Raw genomic sequence first — 23839 nt, forward strand, 5'->3', positions numbered from 1 at the left:
GAAGCTGGTGGCTGGTCTACCAAAAAGGGTTTGAATAGAGTTTTATAAGCCATACTTTGAAGTGTTTTGCATAAGAAATGACTTTGCACATCTTAGTTCATCCTGGCCATCTGGAGCCTCACTTGCCATGTGAACATTCATTTAGCTACTTTGTAAAAGTTTTCTAGTTAAAGAAGAATGGGAAATGTCCAGTGAAAAGAGGAGAACAGACCTTGCAGATCAATCTCTTCCTGCATGAGGCAGAATTGCTTTGGTTTATGCACACTGTCCACCCCGGATGTGAACCAACAGCCCTTTCTCTTCGATGTGTGCTAATTCAGCTCCTTTAGTAGAGCACCCAGTTCAAAAGCTTTTGGTTGTTCCTAAAGTGGCTTGTAAAGAAATAGAATAATTCTTTGGGGATTTAGGACAGGTAACAGAGCCGAGTGATGTCATGAGGTTCACATGGTAGCCCTTGAGGATTTTTTATTTTTACCACCTGTGGGACCTTGGACAAATCCTGACAGTATGTGTTTGTTTTGCTCACCTGTGAAATATGTACATTAATAGCTCCCGTCTCAAAAGTAGTTGAGGACCAAAGGAGATCTTGCAGGTAGAGTCCTTGCTAAGTGAATGGATAGTAGCTATTATTATTAACTCAACCTGGGTGCTTTGCCTGGCCTCCAAAGATGTTGCAAATTTAACTAGCTACTTCTGTCTAATGATGTTGTAAATGTATTTTGGGGGCAGTTTATGGTAGGATCAATATGTTTTGTTATCAGGGGTAACAGTCCAAATACAAGAATTAAAAAATAAACTTGATAGATAAAAATCATCATATTTCTATCTGGTCCTTGATTTACAGACAACAATTAGAATGTTTAAGGACACTCCATTATCAGGACTAAAACTTAATTTTTATTAATCATTTTATTCAGCAATATTTGTTTTTATCTACTTGATTTAGATTCATGAATATAGCTTTCAAAAGGATGTTCATTCTTCTAGATTCTTTGCTAGAAAGCAAAGATAAGAAAGATATGAGGCAAGATATGAGCAGGCGACAAGGTGGCCTACGTAGGGCCGCTGCCTCAAGGGTGTCACGGCCTTGGTGAGGATTTGAATCCATAAAATCAAGTGGGTGCTCTTCTTTGCCTCTTCCTAGCTCCAGGTGGTCTGTTTACAGTCTTGGCCTGTGGTTACATCATCCCAGTCTCCTGTCCTCACAAGGCCATCTCTCTGGGCGTGTCTGCGTCTGTGCCCAAATTTACCTTCTTAGGAGGGCATCAATCATGTTAGAGGAAGGCCCCCTCTAACGAGCTCATTTTAATTTGATTAGCTCTATGAATGTCCCATTTCCAAATGGGATCACCTTCCAAGGCACTGAGGTTTAGGACTTCAACATAGCTTTTGGAGGAGGGGGACACAGTTCAACCCGCAACAGCAACTTAAGCACAAAGGGAGTTCATTGGGAAGAAGTGACACGGCTTAGGAAATTAAAGGAAGAGCAACAGAATGAGCGTACGGCTTCCCAGAGACCCAAGGAAAGGGCTACTCCCAGTCCTGCCAGGGGGTTGCTGCGGGAATAGGGGGCCTGCCCTGTCTTTCCCATCTTCCTGTCACTCTGCCTGATGTCCAGAGTCCCAGGGGACAGTCTGATCAGGTGATTCTCTGGCTGGAAATGCCAGAGTCCCATCATTTGCTTTCCCAACACCACTACATCGATAGACAAAAGATAATCCCCCAAAGATTTGGGATGCTATTACCAAGAAAAAAGAATGCTAAATGGACACAACCAAATGTCTCACCTAGGTCCTCTAGCAGGTCATAAGGTAGGGAGCAAAATTTGGGGGGAAAACGTATATTTTCACACATACCTAACTCATCATCTCTATGTTAATAATACACCTCTGATGATTATCAGTAGAGCCATTCAGAAAAAGTAGGCATTCTGATAGAACTTGCCTTTTTCGTAAGTTAAGAGCATGGAGGGAATTCCAGCTAACCATCATTCTTTCCATTACTGACTTACATTTACGGTTGGCTACCATGTCAGTTTTATAGATAGAAAAAAAATGAGTTCCTGACTATTCCCTCCTTCCATTCTTTGGTCTGTTGTTCCTTGCACTATTTCAAGTCAGGATACCCACTGTCTTGCTAGCCGCAGAAAGCGCAGTGTGGCCAGCTTGCTGCTCCTTGATGCCTTAGAAGGAAAAATATAATTCCTGCCCATCTCCCAAGGCACCCACTTTTCATGCTTTAACATTGGGCTCTCCTTCTCATCCCACCCCCTCCAACTCATCCCACCACCACCTCTTTGAAAAATATAGCCATTATTACATTAGTTATGCTTGGAATTAAGAAAAGAAAAGAAGAGGTGGGGAAAATTAACAATGCGAACTACCTGAAATGAGGGGTGTAAGGGGGTGGTTCATCATTGAATGGTACAAAATCTTAAAGAAGAGACTTAGCCTCCAGGCTGTCTTTTTGCACTTATTCTTTAGATTCTTGCAAAGACAAATAGCTGACAGACTTACTGTGATATTTTGCCTGTTGCCCAATTCCATGAACTGCCTGGACATGGAAGTGATGATTTCCGAGGCCGGAATAACATGCAAGGAACAGCCTGGGAGTTAGAGACTTGGTCACTGAGTGGGGCAGGTTGCATCTCTGTCTGGAGGTAAGAGTAAAGTCAGTACCATAGGCAGAACACGGACACAAAGATGAACAGTGAGTCCCATGAGGAAAAGGAGACCCTGATAAATGAGGGTGAGGTGGCCTCTATCAAACAGCAAGAAATGAAGAAACAGGACATATTTGAAATGTTGCATCCTTAGAGAGACAATGAAAAGATACAGTCCAGAAGTAAGACATGTCAATTCTGTTCACAACTCATTGACCAGACCAGTCACCTGGCCCTACCCAATGACAATCGGCCAAGAAGTGTATGTGCCCAGAACAAGGGACTGGGCATACTTAGCTAACAGAAGTAATGACTTCCGCTTGTCAAAAAGCAAACTCCAGGTCCTCCTTCAATAGGCTGTGATTAAGGAGATCCTTGGTATCTGCATTTTACATAGGCCTCCCCAGGTATGAGTCTGATGCAGGGGAACAGGGTGGAATCCCTGGACCACAATGTAAGGAACATTGACTTAGAGCATCACTTTACTACATGCAGATGATCAAGAGAGTGGCAACAAATCTGAGATTCAGATCTTAGAGCTCAGTTGTCGGGCCAAGTGTGAGTCACCTGAAGTTGGTATCAAAGAGGGCCACAGATGTCTGGACATCGAGGCCCAGAGGGCTGGACTGAAGCCCTAAAACAGCTAGGCACAAGAGCAGTGTTGGAGCTGTGCCCAAGACAGAGCAGATCCTCAGCTGTGTGTGCAGCTTCTCGGGCACTGGGAGAAGGAGAAGGATGCGGGGCTGACTCTAGGCAATGATTCTCAGAGGTGATCTAACATTTATGTTTATATTAGCAGAGAACTCATCGGCCAATATAACATTTTACCGTATAATTGCTCTTTTCTTTCCTCTATTCTTTTCTCTCTTCTCTCCCCCTTCTCCTTCCCTTCCTCTGCCACCCACACTCCCTTTTCTCCCAATTATTTTCTCCTTTCTTCCTTCCTTATTTCATTCTCTACTTCCCCCTCCAATTTTTCTCATCCCCAATATTTCCTGTTCGTATCTGCTTTCCTCTCCCCATTCCTTCTCCCCTCTTCTCTCTCATCAATTATTCTCCTTTTCCCTTTCTTTCTTCCTTCCCCTTGGCCCCCACCCCCATTCTCTCCCCAGATACTATGCCATCTGCTGCCAGCCTTTGGTCTATAGGAACAAGATGACCCCTCTGCGCATCGCATTAATGCTGGGAGGCTGCTGGGTCATCCCCACGTTTATCTCTTTTCTTCCTATAATGCAAGGCTGGAATAACATTGGCATCATTGATTTGGTGAGTCAGATCCCCGCTGCTGAACTGTCTGATTCACTTTGTTTGCTTGGGATTCCAAATAAACAAACAGTATCAAGTCAGGTGGAAATCCTAAGAAAGATTCTGACAGTGGTCTGAGCCACGACAAGAAAAACAAACAGACAAAAAAAAGCAAGCTAGCATTTTTGAATGCTTTACTGTATGCCAGAAAGAATGCAAAATTCTTTACCTATGATCCTGACAATATCCTTTGCTTATCTCCTCCAGATGGGAAAAGTCAGGCTTGGAAAGGTGGAGAAACATGCCCAGTAACATGCCTAGGAAGTAGAACAAGTTAGCTATTCAAAGCCTAACCTTCAGACTCCAGTGCTCCAAAAGGTCTTCCTCCTATTTCATGCTGAGGGTCTTTGAGGTTTTCAGTGATCCCCAGAAATCATGTCATGTGAGTGGAAGCTTCTGGAGAATGAAGAGAGTACTGGACCAGGAGTTAAGAGCTGAGCCCTGAGCCCTGTCCCCTCATTGACATACTTCCCGCAAGGCTGTGAGTGAAGAGAAGATCCATTGGTCCCCTGTAGAGAATAGTGTCGCCCAGGGTGCAGGAGAATAGCACAGTGGCACGTGTCCCTTACCAGCCCCTGTCTAGGTGACTATTAGGAGTCACCCAGCTCTGACTTTGTGATGACGACCAAAAGCTAAGGCCTGGGTTCATCACCAAGGATATATATTCCCTGAGGAAGGGGTCAGGCTGTCACTTCAAAGTTGATCCCAGGACCATGTTGCAGCTGGAAGGGGGATGGAGAGGAGAAACTGAGAGCAACCTCTGGCCCAACAGAACCAGTTAGAGTAGGAACTGCCTCTTCTTCTCTTCACCCCATTCCCAGTCCCTAATCTTGCCTTGTTCTTTGTCCAGGAGAGGATACCCAAACCAAGGCTGGGCGAGGATTTGCATGTGGTATGTCAGAACAAGAGATCCCAGGGCTTCTGAGAGCAATGCTGGGGACAAAGGAGTGGAGAAGTAAAAGGGGACCCGTTCAAGGGACTGTATGGATATCTTCTTGGATCCTATCCCTCTCCTTTCAAACTTTCAGTTTTATCATTCTTGGGGGAAATGAAATTTAAGTTTCCAGCAACCAGGAAATAGCATCCAATAAATGTTGAACATTTACTGTGTGCTGAGTCCCATGTGAATGGAATCACTATTCTTACGAACCTCACTCTGGCCTCACAACAAGGCTGTGAAGTAGATCCTATTATTGTCCTCAGGAAATGAGGATCAAAGAGGTGAAGTTACTAGCTAAGGTCACATTGGTCGGGAGGGTGGTGGCTATTTCTAAGCCCAAGCTTACTGGGCTCCGGAGTCTAAGCTCTTACTGTTTGTGCTAAACTTACTCCTTAATGGAGAAAACCTTTGGAAGCACAAGCTTTTGTGCATCAGAACGTTTAATAAGAGCACAGCACTTTCCCCTTCTGATGTAGAATTTTTAAGAGAAGTAACCTAGGGAATGTTTGTCCACTTAGGGGGTGAGAAGCATCCCCTGTTTTCTTTGTGGAACCAGGGGATGGGGCATCTTCTTACTGTTAATGTGTCTAGCTAGTCCTTGCTCCTTGATGTTGTGGCAGCATTTCATAGTTTCCAATCTTTTGCACATTGAATCAGCACAGAGAGAAGCTAGCAGAACGCACATGTTCAGAATACATATACGTTGATTCTTGCAGTAATTAGGTTCCATAAAGCTGCTGCAAACACTGAATTAGCAAATAATGAATCTTCATTCCTAGCAGAAGTACCAGGGTAGTTTCCTCCAAGCCTCTGGTCACAATATTTTCATCAACTAATCAACACATAATATATTCTGCTTGTAAGAGAAGCCCTTGAAACATAAAATGACAGAAAGTCTGAAAATATAAAATAATAGAAAAATATAATATGCAAGTACTAACCAAAGGAAAGCTGGCCTAGCTGTACTATTATCATGATAAAATAAAGGTAAGGCAAGTAATATTACTTAAGATAATGAGGTATTTCATGGTGATAAAATGTCAATTCAAGAGGAAGATATACTATAATTTTGTAGTATACTATAAGACAAGACGCTATATTACTTCTGTATTTTAGTGTCATTTTGTCACACAGCTCTCGTCAGCCAAGGACTATTCCTAGAGACGGCTGGTAACTAAAAGCTGTCCACACACAGAGTTTAGAGTTGGGAGAAAAGTCTTTCAATCCTTCCAAAGGGATCTAGTGTATCACAATGCAGTGCAATCACTATTATTCACTGTATTAATAAAAGAAGGGAGAACCTACATGATAACCTCATTAGTACCAAAAATGCATTGACAAAATTCAAAATCCATTTATGATTTTAAAAAATTCTCATCAAACTAAGACTCAGAAGAGAACTTTCTCAAATAAACAGCATTGAGCAAAAACTTACAAATAACATACATAATAGGAAAATATTGAAAGATCCCCTCCTAAAACTAGGAATGTAACAGCAGGGTCTAATCTTACTGCTATTTTTCAAAGATATACTGGAGGATTTGTCAAGTTCAATAATGCAAGAAAAATGTTATTAATATTAAAAAAGAAGAAATGAAATTGTCATTATCGACAAATCACATGGTGTGTATGGACAAAACTCAAATGAATCTAGAGATGAAATATTAGTAACCAATTTAACAAAGTTTCTGGATACATAGCCAATATACAAGTACAAAATTTCACTGAATTCTACAATCAGTGAGGACTAAGAATTTTAACACAGTACCATTTGCAATAGAATAAAAAAAATCAAATACTCAGGAATAAATGTAATAAAAGATGTACAAGGCATTTATACAAAAATACAAAATATTACTGAAATAAATTTTAAAAGACTTCAGTAAAGGACAAGGATTACTGTGTTTGTGAACACAAAGACTTAACATTGTACAACTATCAGTTTTCCGCAATCATTCCATCTTAACTCCAGTCAAAACCCTAAGAGTTTTTATAGAAATTAATAAGCAAATACTCAATTTTGTCTGGGAAATGCTGAGATTATAAGAATAGAATGGTCTTGAAGAAGATGAGTCCCACCTCAAAGACGTTTACTCCCAGGTACATTGTGTGGAAGCGAACAGTGCAGAAAGGACAGGTAGCGTTCCACCATGGGTTGGGTAGGCAGAACGAAGAGTGATTTTGTTCCTATTTTGTTTCTATTCTTCACTGGGACCTTCAGCCCTTTGTGGATAGACGAGCCCTCTGAGCCCTGGGATCTGATCATACTCCTTTTCTACCATCAAGGTTCTATCTAGGTGCTGTAGGCTTGGATGTAAAAAAGAAAGCTCTGCTAATAGACCATTTTTTTTCTTTCCTTTTTCTTTTATTCTCTCTTCCCTTTCCTTCAATGTTCCCATCCCTTCTTTCCACCTTTAATTTCTCCTTTTCTCTTCTTTCCCCACTTTTTCTTTTCTTATGATTTCCCTCATTCCTCTCCTACTTTTTCCTTTTCACTTTTTTCTCCCCCTTCTCTCTGTCTCTCTCCTCCACCTCTCAGATAGAAAAAAGGAAGTTCCACCAGAACTCCAACTCCACGTACTGTATCTTCATGGTCAACAAGCCCTACGCCATCACCTGCTCCGTGGTGGCCTTCTACATCCCGTTTCTGCTCATGGTGCTGGCCTATTACCGCATCTACGTCACAGCCAAGGAGCACGCCCACCAGATCCAGATGTTACAACGCGCAGGAGCGCCCTGCGAGGGCAGGCCCCAGCCAGCAGACCAGCACAGTACTCATCGCATGCGGACAGAGACCAAAGCTGCCAAGACCCTGTGCATCATCATGGGTTGCTTCTGCCTCTGCTGGGCCCCATTCTTTGTCACCAATATTGTGGATCCATTCATAGACTACACTGTGCCTGGGCAAGTGTGGACCGCTTTCCTCTGGCTTGGCTATATCAATTCTGGATTGAACCCCTTTCTCTACGCCTTCTTGAATAAGTCTTTTCGACGTGCCTTTCTCATCATCCTCTGCTGTGATGATGAGCGCTACCGAAGACCTTCCATTTTGGGCCAGACGGTCCCTTGTTCAACCACAACCATTAATGGATCAACACATGTGCTAAGGTGAGTGCCTAGGGGCCTGGTAGATTTGGTTTATTGGAGTGAGTCAGGAAACTGAGCAACTGTCCAGTGTTCTATTTCCAGAGGCATTATTCTTGAAAACTTGTGCGGTGTTTGCAGAGATTAGAAAAACCCTACCATCTGGTCATAGAATAAAGTAGTGGGTGAGTGCTCAGGCCCTCGGGGAAATGGATCTACATTCAAATTCATTCTCTATAGTTCTGTGACCTTGTGCAAATCATTTAACCATTCTGAACTTTAATTTTTTTTAAATTGACATAATTATGATATTGACATTACAGGGTTTTTGTGAGGATCAAATTAGCTAACGTATGTAGGGCACATGGTACAGAGCCTGCCATCTGGTAAGCACTTAGTAAATATCATCTACTATTATGTATATGTAGTATAGAAGTGGTTAAAAGCATAGGCTTTAAAGAAAAACAGACTATTTTGACTGTTGGTGCCGTCACTAATCACTTGTATAATTGCTCTTGGTTTTACTTTCCTCAACTACAGACAAAATGGTAAGAATAATAATATCTATCTCACAAGGCTCTTGTAACAAATAGAGATTGTATTCCTACAGGGCTTGACACACTGTAAACACTCTTAATATGACTAATAATGTTATTAATATTAGTAGGGATAAGAGTGATAGCACATTGCCTGATACCCCAAGATGGCCACAAAATAACATGAGAAACTAAAATAAATAGAATGATAAATATGCAACAATAACGCCATGTGATAAAGGATATAATGGGGGTATGGACAGTCTGGAATGGGGATGTGAGTAATAAAGAAGCTGATTTGGCTTCAGGCAAATCAGGGAGGGCTTCACAGAACAGCATTTTGTAGGGATTTGAGACTGGGAGGAGAAATCAAGGCAGCCGTCCCAGGGAGAAAGAACAGGCTAAGGAAGGAACCGGAATAAGAAAGAATACGGAGAGGTCACGTGGTTTACCCAAGGTCACCTCAGTTGATGGAGGTGAGAGTGAGTTTGGAGTTGAATGTTCAGTGACTAGTCATGGTGCCTCTTTCCAGACCCTGAGAATTTTCTGGCTACCTGGGCCTAGAGCTGTTCTCAGCTGTGAAAAGCCATGTGTGATCAGTACATTCATCCTGTAGCAAAGACGAACTGCCAACAGCATGTTTTTTCCCTTTTGTCCAGAGAGGCATAGGCATTTCTAAGAAGCGGTTCCTTCTTTGAGAAAAGCATTTAATTTTTCTGATGATGATGGCGGTCAGCTGTTCTGGCAGCCGGAAATGGGGGCAATTTTATTTGCATGTGGAAGAAAAGAAGAGGAGAAAATAGGGTTGCTATGAGATAGAAACACCTTGCAGGGGCTGCTCGGAAGCATAGATTCAATTTTCTGCCGCCAGTGCAGGCAGACGCGCAACTCGAGCCTCAGGGGACATTGAGACTCCGGCAGGCGGCAGGGCCTCCAAGGACACCCCTATAGGCTGTCATGCTCAGTAATTATGCCTTAGCGAGTGCCGTGGAAAGGATCCAAGTGTAAAATAAAATATGTGTACAGGAACTTCTGTGCGGGTGCCAGATAGTCTCTAGCTCTGTGAGCTGGCGGTTGCCCGAGCCCAGGCTGTCGACCACCTGCAAACAGAGTGCGCTTCAGCTGTGCGTTTGCTAAGCCAGTTATTTAGAACTGGGTGGCCTTTCCCATAGAAACAGTCGTAGAAAGGATTTGGGGGTTTCTAGGGCAGCCCGAGAAACCCTGCTTTGCTATTCTGTACGGCTTTATCCCCGTGGCTTCCGGAAGTTCGGCGTGTGACTGTAAAACAGAGATAGCAGTTCTGAGAGGGAGCTTTACGATACAGTTTCCATACCTTAGTCCTTGCCTGTTGTCACCGTGCCTTGACGAGTGCAGGAAGTTGGTCTGAGATACTTTACTGTGGGGGTGAGGAATCGTCTAAGAGTGGGGCGACCTATCCAGAGAGAAGACTGTCTGAGACTTGAACCTGCTAAGGTGTAAACCTTGCCAAAAACAGGAATCCTGCCTGTTTTATTCACTGCGATCTGTTGTCTGATGTATAGTAGGAACTTGAACTCTTGAGGACTAAATTAACAAATCATAAAATTAGTTCTCTAGATCAGTTGTATTAACACAATTTAAGAAAAAAAATTACATTTTTCTATAAAAATCCCACAAGTGGGATATCAACAAATTCAGATGAATCCAAGGACCATAAAAACTAAATGATCAAAAGTAAAATCAGCTTTTATTTTGCTATTCCTATCCCTAGGCTTTATTTTTCTTGGCATTTGTGTGCTTTAGACAACAGAATTCCTTCTTTAACTCCTATGAGACCAAATATTTCTTAAGGGTAGGAACTATGACTTTTATTTATGTACCATATAGTACACTGTCTGCAAAACAGTAGATAATCAAATGAGCAATAGATTTTTGCTGATGAAATGTTTTTATGATTGTGTTCAGGCCAATGAAAGATCAAAACACTCAAAATTGAAAAGTATCTTTTTTTTTTAATTTAATTTTTTCTGAGACTCTAAAAAGTATAGAGTCTGCAACCCAGGAATCACATTGAGGAGAGCCAGGTCAGAGCAACTTTCTGAAATCGTGGGGCCTTTTTTTCTTAAGGGTTTTTTGTTTTTTGTTTTGTTTTTTTTTGTTTTGTGAGAGAATGTAATTGTACTCTTCCAGGTTGAATTCAATATAGGCCAGTCTGGCCACCGTAGTTTGGAATGATAGGTTTCCCATACTTGGTGCTAGCCTTTGGCCCTTGGACTTAACAAAACATTTTATCATTACACAGCAGATGGGTAGTCAATGAAATAAAATATGCTCCTGCAAGAGATTCTTCTTCGAGGACTTTGACTGCTCAGATTGTACTAATGGACACAGTAGCAGAGATGGTTGCAGTTGTGATCGGTTGTTTTCTATCGGATACCGGTTCTCTTTGGGATATCCAACCCACAATCAAAAGAGAAGTGAAGATAACATTTGGTTGGCTGATGAAATATTTTGTCTTGATGTATAGGTGGCCTAGCCTTTTAAAAATAGTTGCCAAACATGAATTACTGTCACGCAAATATTTCTCGGGCCATTTTTCATTTGCGTGCACATGTGTGTTGGAGAGAGAAGGGACGCCAGCACATGGGCAGTGGGTTCTAAGAGGTTCGTCATGTGCGAGCTGATCTGCGGTGAACTCGGAGCCAGCTTCTCTTTACTTGTCACACTCTTAACTTGGTGCTACAGCTTTTCCCCTCATCCAATATCTCTCTTAGTTCCATGGGGGTCCTTTCTCCCGTTCTAGGAAATGCATATCAAACATAATGGCAGAGAAGAAAGAACCTAGTGAGAAAACATTTGCTGCTTTTCTGATAAAGTCAAGAATAAGATGAGGATGTCTTGTCATCTGTACTATTCAACATTGTACATGCAAAATCCAAATGACAGAAAAAAGAAATATGAGGTATAAAAATTGGCATGGGTGGGGAAGGGTAAATTTGCCATTGTTTAAAAACAATGTGATCATCTACCAGGACCTGTGTAAACTGAAAACTGAGATATTTCACAAAGGAGTCCAAACATTACTAGATACTAGAGTCCTACATACTAGAATTAACCAATTAGAGTGGGAATTAAAAAAACACTACTATCCAAGAAGAAATAAAATTATTTTAAAAATGTAAAAGAAAAATGTAAGACCTTTATTAAAGGAAACTTTAAAACTTTCCTGAAGGAGAAGAGCAAGCATTTACCTAAGGGTTCACCGTGAACCCAGATGAGATTGCTATATTTTCTTTTGAAGTTACAGGAAACTCATCACAAGTCCAGGTGTGCAGAGTCTGGAGCTTGATTTATTAGAATCTGAGGTTTGATTCACAGTAACCATGTGTTGAGCATCTAACATGCCAGGCACTGTGTGTAAGCTGGTAAAATGAGAATCGGTGCCTCACCGAGCTCACAGCCAAGAAAAGAGACTCTTAAGCCGATAATCACAGTGCAGCAGATGTCACTGGAGTTGTGCACAGGCTTATTGAAGCGACTGCTACCCAACCAACAGTTTCCTTATTGTCACTGATGATGGTCCTCCAACCTCTACTTCTGGTCCTGCAGTGAGTGGATCTTACTACTGGATGAGCCTGCTCAATGGTTGGGCAGCTCTAGACACTAAAATTCTTTATATTGAGTTGAAGTCTTTTCTCTATTGCTATGACTTCTTCTGACTGGCAAGAGTAAGCCAAGCGACATCTTTTGTATTGGAGCAACTCTTTCTGTATGTTTCAGTTATATGTCCCTTCTGAGGCTTTTCTTTTACAGCCCGAGTATCCCAATTTCTGCCATTATTCGCCATACAATATTGTTGAAAGTTTGCAGACCATAATCCTGTTCCCTTCTTTGTAGCCTTCATTTTTACTTTTCTTGATCATTTTACTTCAAAGTATGGTCACCAGACCACTCATATTACAATCACTTGGGAATTTAGTAAAAACAGAGAATCTTCAGTCTCATTCACTGAACTGGGGCAGGTCAGGGAAAATGACATTGTTGCCAAGTGACTCTTATGCATATTAAACTTTGAGAACCACAGTTTTAGATTTTCACGAATCGGAACAGTCCAGTGTTTGCTAGGATTGATTGTGCTTCAGAGTTAAGACATGTTATAATTCTTGATTCTTTTAAGTTTTTAAATTGACTTGAGGGAGAGATAGAAAAGGAGGGACGGAGGAAGGGAGGAAGGGGAGAGAGAAACCAATTTGTTGTTCCACATATCTACACGTGCATTGGTTACTTCTTGTATGTGCCTTGACTAGAGATTGAACCCACAATCTTGGGTTAACAGGACCATGTTCTAACCTACTGAGCTACCCCACCAGGGCAATTCTTAGATTCTTTTAGACTCTCTTAATGGTAATGATTTTATCTGACATTAACAAGTAAAATATGGGATAAATTTCCTTTAGAAGCTTGCCTTGGCTCAGTCATTCTTCAAGCCAAGTGGCTTTCATTTGGGAGGCAGAGTGCAACCATATAGACTATGACCACATAGTCACATGGGTGACAGGTGATGAGAACAAGTCATATAGATTTCATTCGGGGGTTCTTTGTCCGCTGGATAAATGCCAGTCTTGTTCACTGCCGTATTTTCAGAGCCCAGTAAAGTACCAGGAACATTGTGAGGCTGGACAAAGGGACAGAGGAATGATTCTGTCCCTAATCTCCTAACCTAGGTTTTCATCTGTTTAACTGTCTCTATGAAGATTTGCCCAAGATTTGTCCAAGGCAGAGTAGGGACCAGGGTGCCAACAGTAACCTTAGAACAGAGATTTTCTCTATGTGAAATCCACTGAGGATTCCAGTTTGGGCTTTTTGTGTAAATAACCCCTGGCCTGCCCATCTCTCTGTTTCTTTGTAAAAATCAAAGGAGATAATGGATATGAAGTTGCTTTGCTAACTGCAAAGTTCTCTCCTCATGAGAGAGAGAATTATGTTACAAAACAGACTGTGTATAAGCTAGGTAACACAAGCAGAGATTGCATGCCAACTTTAGCTTTGGGGGTGCATTTCTCTCATGCCAGGCTTAGGTCTCTTCCCTGGTTCCCCAGGTTTACATCCTGCTCAAATCTAGGATACTCACTCAGTTCCTGAGAAGGCTGAGAACTTCTGCAAGCACTTCCCAAAGAACTCACTGTCTGTCTAACCTGGCTCATGGCTGCCATCCTCCATCACCCGCTTGATAAACAGGTTTTTCCACTGACTTGGAGATCCCTAGAGCTATGCCATCCAATAGGGTAACCATGAACTACTTTCCAAGTGCTCAGTAGCCACATATGAGTGGTCACTGGATTAGAGAGCACAAATGTGGAATATTTCCATCATTTTAAAAAGTTCTGTTGAACAAAACAGCTCTAGAGCTATCTGAGCCTCTTTTGGAAGAAGGCAATATGAGCTTTTCCTCAGGCTTACTAACTCTTCTCAACCAGAGCTCAATAATAAATGAACCAATTCTAGCAGAGATACTATGTAAGTAAGTCTTTGATATTTCTGCACCTGAGATTAGTATAGTCAGACTTTTGTATGGAATCAGTAGAGGAAGAAAATATGAGAACAGAGAAAAATTGGAAGTGAGAAACAGGCAAACAGAATGACGTTTACACACATAAACAGAAGAAAAAATTCTTCTGGGTTATCATCCCTGTTTTTCCTTTATATAACAATGACCAGAAGTTACTGTTGTATTTATTTTTCTTGTTTTTTATCTGTCTCTCCAGTCAGACTGTGAATAATGAGGACTGGTAATGTGTTCATTTTATTCCCAAAAGTTTCCCCAGGATATAACACATTGCTCAATTAATACATTTGTTGAATGAATGAGTAGTTGCTCCTACCAGACTTTATTATTCACCTGGACTGTATATACTCAAATAAGTTTTCACCACTTTTAAAAATATTTATTCATTCCATAACTGGAATAGTCCTTTTTTCCCCCACTGTGAAACTACTTGACAACTTCTAATCTCAACACACCAGAATTCCCCTTTTAAATAAAAATTTTCACACTGTGGATTGGAAGATAACCCATGGATGAAGAAATAATTTAGGTTTTATTTACTTTGGATCCTGAGAGGATTCTGCTAATGTTGGAAATTTGTTTGACATTTAAAAGACATTTTTTGGCCTTTACCTTGAACTTCAGAGGTTACAGTTAGATTCAACATTTACCTCATTGTCTTGAGCCAAAGCACACTTAACCTGAGTGAATCAAAGATAGATGAGAATGACCTTGACCTCTCACTCCTGACCTCCTCCACGGCTGGCGATATAATTTGCAAGCTGAACACAAAATGAAAATGAAGGGCCTTATTTGTTCAAAGGGCAGGGAAAAAAATGCCATTAACATACTAAAATGTAAAGTCTTTTTCTTTCATTGGCAGTCTTTCTCTCAACCTGTCATAGTGAATTTATTTTCTCTAGTAGAAAAATAAAATACTATTTTAAATTTGTAGCAATGTATCATTTGTCTTTATAGTGTGCGATATCAGTTTTAAATGCAAATATAAGAGCATTAGACTTTATAAGGAATCGCCAAAATTCCACAAGTTGCATAAATTGTATTTTGTAGTTTAGACATGCTTATGTATTTTGTTTTTATCAGATAGTGAAAAAAACTAATGCAATTTTTTATTTAACTTCTTGATAGACACACATTCAACTAACTATCTTCAGCTTGTGGATGAGTAAAGTAGGACTTAAAGCGAAAGGAACGATGGTTTGCCTTCTTCCTTGCTTCCTGTGTTGGTATTTTCAGTGTAAGTGCATGGCTAATGCAGGGAAGCAACATGAATGAGGAAAGACTTGATAGGACCCCTTGGTGGTTCCCATTTCTTCGAACATCACTGCTTTCTTTATACGTTTGGCAAGTGCTTGTTCAAATGGAAAACGTGGCCTCTAAAGGCTGTCAGCATCCCCACTTACTAAGTCATGGGTGTGTTGATATGAAACATGAACACACAACTCTCGTGGACCAATGGAATTCAGCAAGGCTCGAAACGATTACAAGGTAAGTATATTATGGAAGCTGCCAACAGAGAGCCAAGTGAAAAAAGGAAAAATTTTCATAAGTATAGTGTGTTTACTTCATATTTAAGTCTTGCTAAACTCTTTCTGCGTGGTGGGTCTACCAGAATTCTGGGCTCCCAGAGCATCGCAAATGCAATGAAGTGGCAAGGGACTACAGGCACGTATGTACTGGGTCACATGCCCTCTCCATGGTCCCTTTGGGCTTCACAAGTTCAAAGATAAAGTTATGAAGAATTTCAAGATGGCAACAAGCAGAGTGTTAAACCAAGCTGTGGGGTTCTGTGTGATTGCACTGGTCACATACCCATGAAGCTGGTCCTGTTGCCCTTCCTGCCTCATTCCCAACCTGAGGCAGCCTCTCAGAAAACCTTGTTCTTGCTGAGATCACTCCAGGAATGTAGTGGGAATAACAACATCAGGAGAGCTCTACATGCCTCACCCAATATTCAGCATTAGATAAGTTAGTGCTGTTTGCAGCAAGTACCTGCAGAAGTTCGGTGATCCAGTGGCTCAAGTTGCCCTCCAAAGTGCCCACTTCCGGGCTGAAGTGCTGAGGTCTAACACCATCCCCTCTACTGAGACATGCTGTCAAGAAAAGGTCTTGTCATGGCTCGTCTGGCTCAGTTGCTTGGGCGTCATCCCACAAACCGATGGGTTGTGGGTTCATTTCCAGTGAGGGCAGATGCCTAGGGTTCGGGTTCTGTCCCCTGTTGGGGTGCCTATGAAAGGCAACAGATTAATGTTTCTCTCTCACATCAAGTTTTCTCCCCTCGCTTTCTCCTTCCCTTCCCCCCTCTTTAAAATCAATGAGCATGTCCTTGGGTGAAGATAAAAAAGAAAAAGAAAAAAAGGAAAAGTTCCTGCCTCTGACTTAGGAAAAGTGAGCTTTGGTGAGTTATCAAAGGGACACCCTGCCCCACGTAGCCTAATGGCTGTAGGTGCTGGACGCTCCCACACCTGGGTTTCCGGCCTAAGATCTGTCATTCACTGTTGATACAGCCTTTAGCATGTGCCCAGACATCTCTGGGTCTCTGTTTCCTGATCTATAAAATAGAAATAATATTAAAACCTATCTCCTAGGGGTTTTGGTCAAGTGAAATATGATACAACATGTGTGTGGAGCTGAGCCCAGCTCCTGAACCCAGAGAGCGCTCAATGAATGGAAGCTGCTATAACTGCTGTTATTGTAATTGTATATATAGCATTGTTCCTATCTTGGTGAGACAACCTTCTCCAGTTATTTACTCAGCTTCCTGATAAGCATTTCTTAAGAAATGAGTCAGTAGAAATCTCTGTGTTCTACTCACGGCTCCTTAAACAAGGAATGAGGAGCTCCCTCTGCTAGAAGGAAAGCCAGAAATGAACTAAATTAAATTAACCACACTGTGTATAAATAATTGTTTAAACAACACGAGACAACACTTGTTTCCTGGGTACATCATGCCCTGTGCTGAACAGTTGAGACTGTTATTTTGAATATGCCTTCTGCCTTTTAAATTACCTGTAGGCATTTCTTTGACCCAGCATAAAGCATGCTAACCATGTCCAACAAGTTGGATCTTTTCTGTGTGTAATTTTCCCCTTTGGTTCTTCCCGTGCAGCTGTTACTAGGATTTTAGGCTTCCGTGTAGCAGCCCTCTGAGCTCGGTGCCCACAGGAGGGAGGCACAGTGCATGGCACCCCACAGGGCAAGCCCACAAATAACACTCAGCTTGGAGGTGCCCAAGGTGGCTTATCCGAGGTCCAGCATGTGGTGCGGTGCTCTGACCTTTGACCTTGGCTGCGCACTAGTGTCATCCTGGGAGCTCTTAAGCAACTCCTGGGCGTGGGTTCCACTTGTAGAGATTCTATTCTAATTGGTCTGCGTGGGGACCAAAAATGCATATGTTTTAGGAGCTCTGATGGGCAGCTGGGTTGGGAACACTGGTGCTGTGGAAATAGCAGGAAGTCTCTCTTCTCATCTCTTACTGGTCACCAAGCAGTCATCGGCTCTCTCTGCACCAATAAAGCAAGGAAGTTGAAGAAAAAAATGCTTCAGTGTAGGCCTAGCTCCACAGGTTAAACTACTGAGACAGTGTGGATTTAAGCCAGTAATTCTCTCTCTCTTTTGTTTTTGAAAATGATTTCTTTCCAGAATCACTCAGTATTTTTAATTTTTTATAATGTATTTTTTTCCAACAACAGTTGACACACAGCATTATATTAGTTTCAGGTGTACCACATAGTGATTAGACATTTATATACCTTATGAAGTAATAAATCTATTACCCATCTAACACCTTACATAGTTATTACAATATTATTGACTATATTCCCTATATTTTTAATTGGGGGCTGTTTTGTTTGCCAGGACTCATCTTGCAATGTCTGGAGGCATTTTTGGATGTCACAACCGATGGGTGCTGCTGGCATCCAGTGATAGAGGTCACAGATGCTGCTAAAATCTGACAGGGCGCAGCACGTACAGCACCGCCCCCACCCCCAACAAAACAGTGCTGAGAACCCTGCTCTAAACTAATCCTCTGGGCTTCACAACAAAGAACCTCCTGCCTCTGCTGGGGGATGGCAGGAGAAGTCTTTTAACAATAACAGGAGGCGTAAATGCTTTTATCTGCCCACTCCAGGGCAGCCTTTGTACCACGTGGGCCCTGTTAATCCACATCCATTCCCAAAACAAGATAAGGGGAGAAATCCCTGTAGAAGGTGATTGGTGGAGTTTCTGGGAGGAAGGGCCCTGAGTTTCTGTGGTTAGACTTCCCGTAACCTTGCAGATAAGCCCTTCCCACAAGGCACAAGGCAGGCGCCATGAGCTTGTTCTCTCACAGCTTGTACTTGGCAGGGACACAGCCCTCCCGATTTAGTCAGAGCAGCTGTTCAGGAAGGAATCGCCTCCAAAGCACACTCAGAGCCACCAGCAAGCCACTCCCCCGTGTAACTGAGGGTGTAGTCCGCGGTGGAATTGTGCAGGTCTGTGGCGCAGAACAGGTGTGGACCAATGAGAGTGTGTTCAGAAGAGGATCAACACCATGATTTTCTTGGTGGTATTCATGACATATGAAGAACAATGTAAGGACATTAGAGCTTAAAGAAGATTCAGTTCATCAGCACTGTTTTGATACACATCTCAGGGCTGTTATGGGAAAGGCGGGCCTGACTTGTTCTGCATGGTCTCAAGAAAGAGCAGTAGGATCAGAGGATAGAAGTTTTAAGAATACGTATTTTAGCGCACAATGGAATACATACTCGTATTCTAGTACACAACATGAATTTTAGTACACAACTCTCTTACTAAGGAATTCTTAATAAAGGAGGAGAACGTTGGAAGACCACCAGTCACTTAGAAGTGTTGATCGTCAGTCACTGCAGTCGTTGACTGATCATTAGCCAGCACTGCTGAGGGAGGGGGGGGGGAGGGTGAAGATGTTCCCAGACCCTTCCTTTGTGATTGTGTGAGTGGCAGGACCATGGGAGTCCTTCCACAGTGCAGTTACACACGAGAGAGAGCAACACCTGCTTCAGCCTGCAGAACGTTTTGTTCAGTGTTATGGCTAAACGCATAGCACTAGGTATTTGATGGACTTCTGTTTGACTTCAGGTCCTGCCGCTTTGAAGCCCTGTGATACTGGGCAAGTTAGTTGACCTCTCAGTGCCTTGGTTTCTTCCTGTGCCAAATGAAGTAAAGGTGGTTCTTGCCTCATGAAACTGTTTGAAGGTTGTGTGAGATACTGTACATAGAGGGGCTGGAACATGTAAGTTATTGATAAATTGTGTTCTCATTATCCTCATCATCGGCCTTCTGGGTAAAATGTCAGGAACACAGGTTAATAGGACAGGTTTCTATTTCTGGAACACTGGTTCATTGTCAGAACATGGTCTGAAGGGAAATGGTTTGGTATCAAAATCCTGATAATACTCTCTTGATAAGGGGCAAGATAGTTCCTGAGCAGTAAGTTCAGAAGGAGAAGGAAAAGTACTTCAATTGCAGGGTAGAGAAAGTATGGAGAAGGAGCGATACAGAAAGTCCTAGCTGCTGTCTTACTAGAAATGCTGGGAAATCTTCCACCTGTGAGCGAGGAAACCCAATGAATGGCTTCTGGTTATGTAAACAAACCAACGGAGTGCGCTCTGCTCACCCAGAGAGCTAAGAACCTAGTTTTCACAAAGGGATTCCAGAACCATTTTTTCTCATTTCCATGCCTATTGCAGGTTATTTGTAACAACATTTTTAGAAATATTTCACAGTTAGGATTGTTCATGGAGAGCTTTATATTCTCTAAGAAATGGATGAATCTATATTTTGATAAATCTAACAAATATACAGGGTGGGCCAAAGTAGGTTTACAGTTGTGAGTACACAAAACACAGTGCATTCTTGTATTATTATTTATTAGTTGTATTATTTTCCATATGGACGACTATAGACCTACTTTTGCTCCACCCTGTGTTTGGTTCTTGCTTATGTTCCTTTTCTCTTTTTCAGACTTTTATTTCCTTTGCTGGCTGGTATAATGAAATTTTCCCTCTGCTTGTGCATTAGCATTGCTTGCTTTAAGTTTCTGACTTTGGGGAAAGGAATATGTGGGTGTAAATACACACACACACACGTATATATATACATATATACGTGTGTGTGTGTGTGTGTGTGTGTGTGTGTGATTGTCAAATAAAATAATTAGTTGCTATAGGAATAATTTGGCTTCAGTTTTCTGGTCCATACATCACCCATCTTCATCTTCATCATCATCATCATCTTAGAATCTACCATTTACTGAGCACTGATTTATATACCAGACATTGATCTCAGAGCATTACATAGGTCATCTCCTTGAATCCTTAATATATTCTATGGAGCAGGTGTTATTATTACCATTTTACCAGTGAGGAAACTGAGACTCAGAAAGATTAAGTAACTTGGACAGTGTCCTACAGTGGTGAGCGGGAGGGCCGGGATTCTAATACATGTTCATCTGAGTTCGGAGACCTTGCTGTGAACCATGAAACCATGCCCCTTGCTAGTTAACTGAAAACTCTTGAAAGGATGCAGAACGTTCGATTCTCAGGCACAGGGAGGGCTACAGGAGTGATCTGGTCAATATCCCAACTCATGCTGTTATCTCTTCCGCAACATACCAGGTAGGTAACTGTCTATCTCTTTCCCCACTGAGGGGTAGCTCATCATTATTATCCAAGGCAAGACATTCTTTGGTTTAAATAGCCAGACTTGTTGCAAAATTTGGTCAGATTTTACTTCCCTGCATCTTAGCATCATTAAAGTTTAGTTTTATAGCTGGAGGTGATAACAGAGCTCAAGCAGTCCAGTGGTTTTTAAACATTTTTTTCTGGTGTGGAAATCTTTGGTTCCTACAGACTCTTCTTTGGAACTGTGAACAATAAAACTACAAGTGCGTTGATCAAAACAAATGTTTGAATGGGGGTGTGTGTGCACAGAGTCGTGACCACTGACCCCATCCCACCGTTTCGTAAAGCCCTTCCAGGAAGCCATTTATTAAAGTCTTGTTAAACATAACTTGAATAGACTGCTGAATCCACTATTTTATAGAAAAGAAAATGGAGCCCGAAAGACTCACTATCTGGCTGGTATATCAGCAAAAGAACAAAGATCAGAATCCAAGTCTCAGAATTTCTAGCCCCAATCTAACTTACTTATTCATCTGTTACCTTTTCATCAATGCCGAATAGGGTCCAGGTACTATTCTAGGCAGTGGGGATGCAGCAGGGCTCTAGACAGGCAAGGTGCCTGCCATTAAAGAGTTCACAGTCGAGATTTTACCATGTCACATTTTTGATGGTCCAGGACCGGCTTTTGGGTCCCCCCTACGCCCTCACACACATACACTCGGGCCATCCTGGGTAACTTCTGCATTCAGCCAAGTTGGTCCGTGGCTTTTCAAAAGACTGGGCTCTAGGATTGTACTCAAGGTTGTTCACATGTTTGGTGATTGTCAGGTGACCTTTCCTTGACAGGTTTTCAAATTATACTTCTTGTTCTACCTCTGATTTTCTTTTGAGACTAGGTGTATAATATAACCATGGAGAGAGAAGTTATTTCCCACATATCATTCAAGAGCATGGAAAGGCCATTGGGCACAGAGAGTTTTAAACTGTAAATGCTAGATGGATTGAGTTGTAATAAAATAGCCTTGAGCAACATAGTGTGACTTGCAGCGGGCAGACAGTGAAGGGCATATGAAGCCCTTCTTGCTTGACCCAATCTGGTTTCCCAGATCATTTCCTTCAACTCTCCCCCAACCTGACTCCCTGGGTAACACACACACAAGATTGATCCATTTTTCTCATATAACTACTGAATTCTCCTGCCTCGGGATTCTTATTTCTGCAGCCTCAAATGTTCTTTCGGACTGTCCTGCCTGGCATGAGCCTACTCGTTCCTCGAGTCCTGACCCCACCCCCTCAGTCTTCGAGAATAAAAACCACTTCCTCCACTGGGCTCTCTTACCACCTGCTTCTCCTTCTCTTGGAAGATCAGCTCATTCTGTGGGATCTTAAGGGCTTTTATGCACCTGACACACTCTCTTCTCATCTAGGCAGCTTCTCAAGAGCAGAGCTTGTTTCTACCTGCTGAGTCTTGGAGGTCAGGGTGCCTATTTGTGGAAGGTGCCCATTCCACAAAGCTGATGCAGCAAGACTCTCAGTTGGATGGCCTGGCTCAGACAGTGGCTCGACCTCTCCCTAGATGTTGGGTCTGGGCAGTACTAAGCCTCATTCCATTCAACTAGAGCCTGCAAATAATAAAACCTATGGTATAGAATTGTTGTGAAAATCACATGAGATAAGCCAAACACTCAATAAACATCGGCTGTTTTTATTATGGATCCATGCTTTTAAGGCATTTTCTCCTAGATATTTTTAGGTTCTGTCATAATAAAATACTTCAGCAGAAAAAGCAGGCAGGCAGTCTGATACCCAAAGACTCCAAGTTCCAATTGTTTGTCATTTAGGAATTGGGGTAAGCAATGGGAAAAAAAAATCTCACAAGGAGATTGGTTTGACCTTAGCTATATATGCATGTGGAGCAGTAGGGAAGCAGGTACTTTGAGATTAGAATAAGTCACACCCACAAGTTTGATCTGCACTTTGGTTTGGCTAAAACGTGGACATAGCCAAAGCTCATGATGGAATTAAAGAGCCCCCGGGAGTATGTTTTGTCTCAAGGCCACAAGGTTAGGCATTCAAAACTGCATAGACATAGCTTTTGGGGGTCCTTTCTGCAAGTAGCACAGAATAGCAGAAAGAGCCCTGGCCCACGATCTCAGCTCTTTCGCCCAGTGCATGCGTTGCCTTCTGTGCTTGCCAAGGCATTATGCTCTCTGCAGTTCAGTTTTCTCATCATCGGATAGGGGCTGTTGTCACTTGCTTGCTCCTTTCACAATTTTTAACCATGTTGGCATTCTGCCCATACTATTATCAATTTATCATTTGTCTTTAAGTACCTTTTTACTCTAAAATTTATTTGTAAGGGAAACTGTATCATGATCTTAAATGCAAAACCATGTGGGGAAGATCACTTAAAAATAAACGCAATGGAAACCAAAAATATTCATATAAATTATTATTAAAATGTAACTTGATCCTATTGCTTGCCAAAGGCTCTGAAGCTGAGGCCTGCTCTCTATTTGCTGGCTATGAGAGACTTAGAAAAGCCACAATGGGACCAAACTGAGTCTTTCTCTTTAAAATAGGCAGAAAGAGCACCTTGATAAGGTATATAAATGTCTAATCCTTGTTTTACAGCTGAAACTATCATTGCATATCAACTCTAACTGGAAAATAAATTTTAAAAATAATCTAAAAAAGATTTACTAATAATAATAGTGAAAGAAATATTGAATTCCTTTACTGAGATTCAAATTATCTAATGTTGTGCCCATTGGTTAGCATATCACCTATGGAACACATCCCATGTTGGAAAACACTGGGTTTTCCAGAGTCAGTATTCTGTCCTGGTTGACAGTGAATCTAAAGCCAAATAAAGAAATTGACCTGAGGCACTGCCTTTTGAGTAATGTAACTTACTGATAACTTAGTGTGTGCTCATCATTTATAGGCATTCAATTACTTTTTATCAGCTCATTGTACCCAAACATTCCATTTTTTATCACTAAAGAATACCTAAAATATATTGCTTAAGCATCTCTTTACTTTTTTTTTTTTGCCTTCTCATATTTACAACTCATCACCAAGTCTCTTCTCATTTCTTCATCAATGTCATGAAAACCG

General features: G+C 41.7%; 1 protein-coding gene across 1 annotated transcript in view; it reads left to right on the forward strand.

Moving 5' to 3' along the window:
* The window catches only part of HTR4 (5-hydroxytryptamine receptor 4), a 94502-nt gene that overhangs the window by 65994 nt on the left and 4669 nt on the right, over window positions 1–23839 (forward strand). Inside the window, exons 4-6 of the mRNA XM_054568596.1 lie at window positions 3775–3928; window positions 4818–4859; window positions 7447–8015. Of these exons, the coding sequence (XP_054424571.1) occupies window positions 3775–3928; window positions 4818–4859; window positions 7447–8015 (765 nt within the window). The remainder of the gene's footprint in view (window positions 1–3774; window positions 3929–4817; window positions 4860–7446; window positions 8016–23839) is intronic.

The sequence above is a fragment of the Pteronotus mesoamericanus genome, unplaced genomic scaffold, assembly GCF_021234165.1.
Source record: "Pteronotus mesoamericanus isolate MK-2021 breed Mesoamerican mustached bat unplaced genomic scaffold, CSHL_Meso_final contig_2, whole genome shotgun sequence".
In the NCBI taxonomy this organism is placed as follows: Eukaryota; Metazoa; Chordata; class Mammalia; order Chiroptera; family Mormoopidae; genus Pteronotus; species Pteronotus mesoamericanus.